The following is a 7,149-nucleotide window of genomic DNA, read 5'->3' on the forward strand; positions in this document are numbered from 1 at the left end:
GGCGGCGGCGGCGGGCGGGCGGGGACAGCGCTCCACGCCAGTCACCGCTGAAATGTGATGGACCGGGCAGGGGGCGGCTCAGACTCGCGCCGAGCCTCGCCGGGGTCGAAGGCGGGAGGCTGCGGGCGGAAGGCGGCGGTCTATGCCGGGGCCCCGGGACCGCCGCGGCCAGAGCTCCCAGCCGCCGCCCAGCCCTCCGCAACATGCCGGTCCCCGCCGGGCCCTGGCCCCGCTGAGCGCCCCCGCTGTGGATCTAATGTCTCCGTGAAGGTCCCGCGGCCGCCGCCACAGCTTTGCCCCCGGAGGAGCAGCAGGCTGCGGTAGGTGAGTGGCTCCGGGGCCCGCCCTGCCCGCTGCCGTCGGCGGGAGCGTGGCGGCCGCCCCGGGAGCGCAGTGTGCGCTCAGCCGGGAGCGCAGGGCCGCCGGGTTTACTTTCAGTTCGCAGCTCTGGGGCGGCTTGGGGTGCGGGTGTCCCCCCCTCCACGCCGCGGGCGCGTTGGTGCGAGGTTAGGCGACGGCAACCTCCCGGGGTGCGCTCTCGATGTCCTTCACGAGAAACTCCTGGCAGGGAGCAGCCGGTCCGTGCATGGACTGCGAGCTAAGCCGCGGGTCGCACTGGAGAAACCTCGGGGGGGGAAACATCTGGCTGCGCGGGCAGAGGCGGCCGCGGCTTCGGGTGAGGCCGTGTGGAGCGGAGGCGAGCCGGTGCCCGCGCGCTCCCTGGGTAGGAAGGCACGGTCCCGGTCCCGCCGCGGCTGAACGGGGAGCGCGGGCAGGAGCAGCAGGTCGGCGGCAAGCAGGTAGAGAGGGCTGTCCTGGCACGGGGCTTAATTTAATTAAGCTCTCTGAATGGAAAGGGAAAAGGAAGTGCCAAGGTTTAAGTAACATCCGTTTTTGGTTGACTTTCAACCCCTCCGCCCAAACACACCTTAATATAAATGGCCTTAAAATCACGTTCGAAGGCGCTTTCTATTCTTTTTTGATACGTTTTACTAAAGTTATCTCCAAATACAAATAGTAGCAAATGTACCACCATTCAGACAGAAGTGTAGTTTTAGAAGTTTCTACCTTAAAATGAGGATTTCATGTTCAGAATAGTTTTTTCAGAGTTGGTTCTTGGACACCAAAACGAGCGTGGTGCAATGACACCCCCATACACAGCCACCAAACGCGGCTGTAACAGAGGGAGCTCTGCCCTACAGAAACATTGCTCCTAGCTCGGTCATAGCTCCCAGCCGGTGGCTCCGAAACCCAGCCTCAAAGAACCGGGATGGAGGCAGGAGCCGCCGGAGGAGCCAGCGAAAAGTGATTTAATTGCTTCTGTTTCGGTTCCTCGCGGAAAGCGAATAGGAACTCACACTACGACATCTTTAAAAATAAGTCTCTATATATAACCACCCCCCCACAATAAAACGAAAAGATCGCCATATATAATAGTATCGATAACTGTCCCCGGTGTCGATACAATCACAAACAAGGAAAATTGGGCAGCAGCGGAGGAAGCTCCGGAAAGCCACGACTCGAGGCAAACGAAAACAGGAGTAGGCAGCACTGCACTTCACACTCGACCTCCTTGCCACCTTTTTTTTCCCCAGTCGGCCAATTGTGCGGTGCCACAAACGTGGAGGAAAGGTATTTTAGGAAAAAAAATCGAAAAGTATCTTTCCAGCCAGAGCGCGCTCGGTGCCAGCGGAACGGCAGGAGCCGGGCGGCAGCGGCCCGGGAGGCAGGGACACCGCTCATGGTGCGCGGGCTCTGCACTCGGAGAGTTTCCTTAATTTTTGCTGTTATTTGCCTCCAAAGGGGTGGGTTTAAGATTTTTGCGGGGGGAGGTTCTCTTGTTTATTTTGGAAACTGCGCGTTACCAAACCCTCCACACAAATCCCTTGAGGTGCTGGGTCACCCTCGGCCCTACCTCTTGTTTACAGGCCCAGAGAGACCCCGGCGTTTGCTTTGGCCGCTTTCTTGGGTCGCGGCAGCCTCTTGGCTGCTGGAAGTGAACCCTCAACGAAAGCAAAAAAAAAAAAAAAAAAAGGAAACGGCAGGGGCTTGCCGATGTCCCTCTGTCCCGCGGCGGGGGGAGCGTCGCCCGAGCCCGCCGAGGGGACCCCCTTGCGACGGGAGCAGCGGGTCCGGCGGTTTCGGTTGAATGGGCTGAGCGAAACCCTCTGACAGTCACACACCGCTCATTAGCCCACGGCCCCGCCGCTCCGCCGAACCTCCGGCCGAGGGACGCCCGAGGGGGTGCGGGGGCTCGGCCGCACGGCTCCGTCCCGCCCGGGCTGCGGTCGCCCTTCTCGGCCCTGCGGCGCGGAGGGAGCCGACTGCGGGGCAGCGCCGTGCCGGGCGGCCCTCGGCGGGCCGGGGAGGCCTCCGGGCCGGCCGCTCCTCTCGCCGCCGCTGGGATGGCTGCTGCGCGGGGGGCTGGGTAGGAGGTGTGCGTGCGGGGTAGGGGCTCCTTTTCTCTCCTTCGGTTATCTTGATAAATGAGTTGTTGTTGAAGGAAGAAAAATAAGCAACGGAGCTAGGACGAACGCGGGGTTTATTCCCCCCCGCTCCGCCCCCCGGGCCTGACTCGGCTCTCCGTGAACACCCTGCTCTATCCCGGGGAGGCCCCAGCCAGGAGGGGTCGGGGTCGGGGCCTCTGCGCCCGCAGGAGGCCGGGCGGAGGGTGGGAGCGACGCCGGGGGCCAGGTCGGCGCGGGGGGCAGGAGGGAGGCGGCTCCGGGGTCCCCGCGGTGGGCGCTGCGGGGGAAGGTGGCTGGGCGACGGAAAGCGGAGAGGCTTCGTCCCCGGCCGCGTCTCCGTTCCGTCTGTATTTTTACACGATTCGTTTAATTTGAATTTGCGGCGCCTTCGGTTGGGTCGGTGCTGGGTATTCTCCTTTTTGTTTTAATTTGGGGTGGTTGTTTTGGGAGGGCTATTTTTATTTATTTATTTCCTACGCTTTATTAGCTTCTCCGGTCGAAGCGATCGCGGCGTGGGTCGGTGTCGGTCCCGGCGGAGGACGGGAGCCTGCGCTGCGGCGGGGTACTGGGGCCGCGGAAAGGCAGCGCACCGGGGCCGTGCCTGGCCCTCCCTGGCTCCGCTGCTGCGCTCGCCTCGGCTAAGCAATACCACGCTGCTCTCAGTAAAAGTCTCCCTCTCCTCCTTTCTCCCTCTTTCTTCCTAGGATTTTCTACCGGTCTCGGAAGCCCATCAGAGGCACCAGCTGCTCCGCCGGCTCGCGCCCACCTCGGGAAGATGGGAAGCAAGGCTCTGCCAGCCCCCATCCCGCTGCACCCGTCCCTGCAACTCACTAACTACTCCTTCCTTCAGGCTGTGAACACCTTCCCCGCAGCTGTGGACCAGTTGCAAGGTCTGTACGGACTCAGCGCCGTGCAAACCATGCACATGAACCATTGGACATTGGGCTACCCCAGTGTGCATGAAATCACCCGCTCTACCATCACGGAGATGGCGGCGCAGGGCTTGGTGGACACCCGCTTCCCTTTCCCTGCGCTCCCCTTTGCCACGCACCTCTTCCACCCCAAGCAAGGGGCCATCGCCCACGTCCTCCCAGCATTGCACAAGGACAGGCCCCGCTTTGACTTTGCCAACCTGGCCGTGGCCGCCACGCAGGAGGACCCCCCCAAGGTGGGGGAGCTCGCCAAGCTGAGTCCCGGACTGGCCTCGCCCCTATCGGGCATCAATAAGCTGTCCCCGGACAGGAAGCCTTCCCGCGGCCGCCTGCCCTCCAAGACGAAAAAGGAGTTCATTTGCAAGTTCTGCGGCAGGCACTTCACCAAGTCCTATAACCTCCTCATTCACGAGCGAACCCACACGGACGAGCGGCCTTACACCTGCGACATCTGCCACAAGGCTTTCCGGAGGCAGGACCACCTGCGGGACCACCGGTGAGGGACCACCACGACCGGGGTCGGGCCGTGGGCAGCCGGGGTGGGGTGAGTCGCTCGAGGGGGATGACACGCAGCGGCTCCAGGAGCCACGGAAACAACACAGGAAAATGCCCCCGGCTCAGATTCGGAGGCCACGGAGGGACCAGAGCAGCCGAAACCTGCGCTTTGTGTGGGAAGGGCACCCACCTGAGGGAGAGCTAGAGGGGTTCACAGCCGGAGATGAAGATCCCGGGGCTTTTGTGCTTCATGACCCTGGGGGGTGCAGGGAACAGGACGGGTCGCAGGTGGGCGCTTCCCTGCTGATCCCCCACCCACCTCCGCACGCTGCGGCCGGTGCTGAGAGGCGCCCGCGGCCGCAGAGCTGAGAATCCTCTCCACCTTCGGAGAAGAGCGGGCTCGGGTCCGGCCTGCAGCGCAGATGCCGTCCTGGTCTGGCACCAGAGAGTGCAGTCACGCTTCGATACGAATTATTGCAAATGTTTTGAACCGGCCAAGAAGTTTAACCATACACAGAATAGTAATGGGGAAAGGAAGGAAGAGGAGGGTGAGGGAGTCTGGGAGAGGGGGTCGAGGTTGGGGAAGTGGGGTCTGGGGTCGCGGGGCCCACGCGCCTCCGGCAGTGCTGCTCACCCCACGGGTTGCCTTTCAGGTACATCCATTCCAAAGAGAAACCCTTCAAGTGCCAGGAGTGCGGGAAGGGCTTCTGCCAGTCCAGGACCCTGGCGGTCCACAAAACCCTACACATGCAGGTGAGCCCGCCTTTCCCAGGCCTCTCAATGCGTGTGCCGCCGCTTCGGCTCGGCTCGGCTCGGCTCGGCTCGGCTCGGCTCGGCTCGGCCCGCCGCGGGACAGGGGCGGTGGCCACAGGGGGAACAGGGCTCTGGTGCGGAGGGGAGCGAGGGGGTCCGGCACTGGACGGCCCCGTGGGTTCGGGGGGAACAGCGGCCCGTGATTACCTCCGCGGCCGCGGGAGACCCGCAGATAAACGGCGCCCTTGGGAGACGGGCTTAAAGACAGCGGGGACGCGTTTGGCGGCGGGGAGTGAGCCCCGGGTTCGGGTTTGTCCACGCCGCTGCTCCGAGGCGTTTTTCGTTGAGGGCTGCAGCCCTGCCCTGGCGGCGGCGGCAGGCGCGGGGCAGCGGGGCGGCCCGGCCGCGGGATGCGGAGCGGTGCGGAGCGACCGCCGTGGCGGCCGGGAGGGCAGCGGGAGTTCCGGAGCGGGAGGGTGGCGCGGAGGCTGCTTTCCGTGTGTCCCAGGGGTGCGGAACATCACTACTCGAGAACTATAAAATAAGGCTTTTGGGGCAGGATAGGGAGAGGTGGGCGGCCGCCCGGCCGCACGGGGCTCCTCTCGTTCGTGTCCTCCCCCGATATCTCAAGTTGTGCGTTGCGGTGAGAAAAAGTGCAGTAATACGTTAAACAAGGTGGTTTGTGAAGGATTAATCCTTTGCTTGCTTCAAATCTGAACAGGAATCTCCACACAAATGCCCCACATGTGGAAGAACCTTTAATCAAAGAAGTAACCTGAAAACTCACCTTCTTACCCATACAGACATCAAGCCCTACAACTGTGAGCAGTGCGGCAAAGTGTTCAGGCGAAACTGTGATCTACGGCGGCACAGTCTAACTCACACCCCGCGGCAGGACTTCTAGAGCAGCCAGGGACCCGCGCCCGCTCCGGCAGCTCCAACTTGCCCACTTTACTCAAGGAGCGTATTGTAGGAACTCACAGATGCGCGCACACACACACACACACACGGAGACACGCACGCAGACTCGGGGCCAAGCTTTCCTACCACATGTCTGCGAAACTCGTTTAGAGAGTGCGGACTGCAGGATCGGGCCCCTCTCCAACCCACACCCAAGCGTAAAGCTCATCTTGTAGATATAATCGCGGCTCATTTTAGAGCTCTGTACAGAACGTGTTTTTTTCTTTGTTTGTTTGTTTTGTATCGTGTCAGATGCACATCGATAACAAATCATGGAGGCAAAGTATCTCTTTAAAAAGTTATTTCAAAATAAATCTTTTTTTTTTTTTTTTTTTCCAAATACCTCCCGCCTTCTTGTATTATTCTCTGAACATTTGGGCTTTTTTTTTCCTGCTGTGTCAATGCAATGGCAAAGCATATTGAATAAATTTCCTAGCCGGGTAATTGTACTGTCACAACAATTTTGGTGATCGCTTTTGTTTGGTCTGTTCCACTGTCGCTGTTGTGTTATCTATTGTTAAGTAAAATGAAAGTGCCTTATTTGAGAGTTTATAGCTCTATTACTTAATAGTATGATGTCTAAATATTAACTTCTGTACCTTTTTTTTTTTTTTTCTAATTTTCCCGAACGATTTTTTTTTTTTAAAGAAGAAAAACAAAGAAATATTTGCAAATAAACAGATCTTAGGAAATAATGCATAGAGCCGTTCTTACGCCAAAGCGGCTTATTAGTAACTTATTTGCAATCAGGCCGTATATTGTAAAAGTTATCCCTCTCGCAGGGATTGCAGCAGGCAGCCTCCTGCCCGTAGACTTTGGACAAGGGCAATTCACCCGCCTAGACAGGGACTTTATCCTGCAGAAGACGATTCTTTCCCGGCAGCTCTGGAAGCAAACAGCGAGGCGCCAATTCCGCCCGCCCTCCGCCCCGGGCTCATCCGCGGGCCCTGGCGGAGCTGCGGCACTGGGAGCAGGGGTCCCCTCACCCCGTCCCCCTCCTCCATCTGCAATGCCGAGCACAAGTCACGCCCGGGAGAGACGGAGAGGGATTGTTCCCCCCGTCTCGGGAGACCCTTTCCCCACCGTGGGGGCCCCCAGGCGCTCCCCGCGGGGGTGGCTTTCGGCGGCTCAGCGTGTCCACCCCACGGCCGCACGCTCAGTGCCTGCCCCGGCTCTGCAGCCGGCAGGGTGACGGCACTGCATAACGGGCTCTCCCCCCTTGCCATCCTTGCAACTCCCTCACCGGTGCCTGTGGACTCTTCTGGAAGGGTGTGGTGCCAACAGTGAGGCATTTTCCCTGATATATTGCAGGGCGACTTGGATGTGCATCCCCTCATTACCTTCCCACTGCTCTTGTCACTCCTGGCACTCTCTCCACAGCGTCTTGAGTAGTTTGGGGCCCCAAAAATTGCTCTTTCTCAGTCTGGGGGCAACCATCCTTCCCTACTCCTCTGCCAAGTGAAGGATCAGGTGAGAATGGCAGGCAGAGATCTTTTCCCCAGGCCCAGGGAGGCCTGTCCAAGGAGAAGGCAATCCCCTTG

At 60.1% G+C, this 7,149-nt stretch overlaps 1 protein-coding gene across 4 annotated transcripts in view; it reads left to right on the top strand.

Moving 5' to 3' along the window:
• Positions 1–6,237, top strand: part of OSR2 (odd-skipped related transciption factor 2) — a 6,716-nt gene extending 479 nt beyond the window's left edge. Inside the window, exons 1-4 of one of the 4 annotated variants that reach the window (XM_041470851.1) lie at positions 7–320; positions 3,173–3,896; positions 4,549–4,648; positions 5,370–6,237. In XM_041470851.1, the coding sequence (XP_041326785.1) occupies positions 3,244–3,896; positions 4,549–4,648; positions 5,370–5,552 (936 nt within the window). In that variant the 5' untranslated portion in view covers positions 7–320; positions 3,173–3,243 and the 3' untranslated portion in view covers positions 5,553–6,237. Of the gene's footprint in view, positions 1–6; positions 325–3,172; positions 3,897–4,548; positions 4,649–5,369 lie in introns of those variants that run through there. The other 3 variants (XM_041470850.1, XM_041470848.1, XM_041470849.1) reach the window with 3 other exon arrangements.
• Positions 6,238–7,149: the final 912 nt, after the last annotated feature.

This window comes from Pyrgilauda ruficollis, unplaced genomic scaffold (assembly GCF_017590135.1).
Source record: "Pyrgilauda ruficollis isolate IOZ18807 unplaced genomic scaffold, ASM1759013v1 scaffold25, whole genome shotgun sequence".
Taxonomy (NCBI): Eukaryota; Metazoa; Chordata; class Aves; order Passeriformes; family Passeridae; genus Pyrgilauda; species Pyrgilauda ruficollis.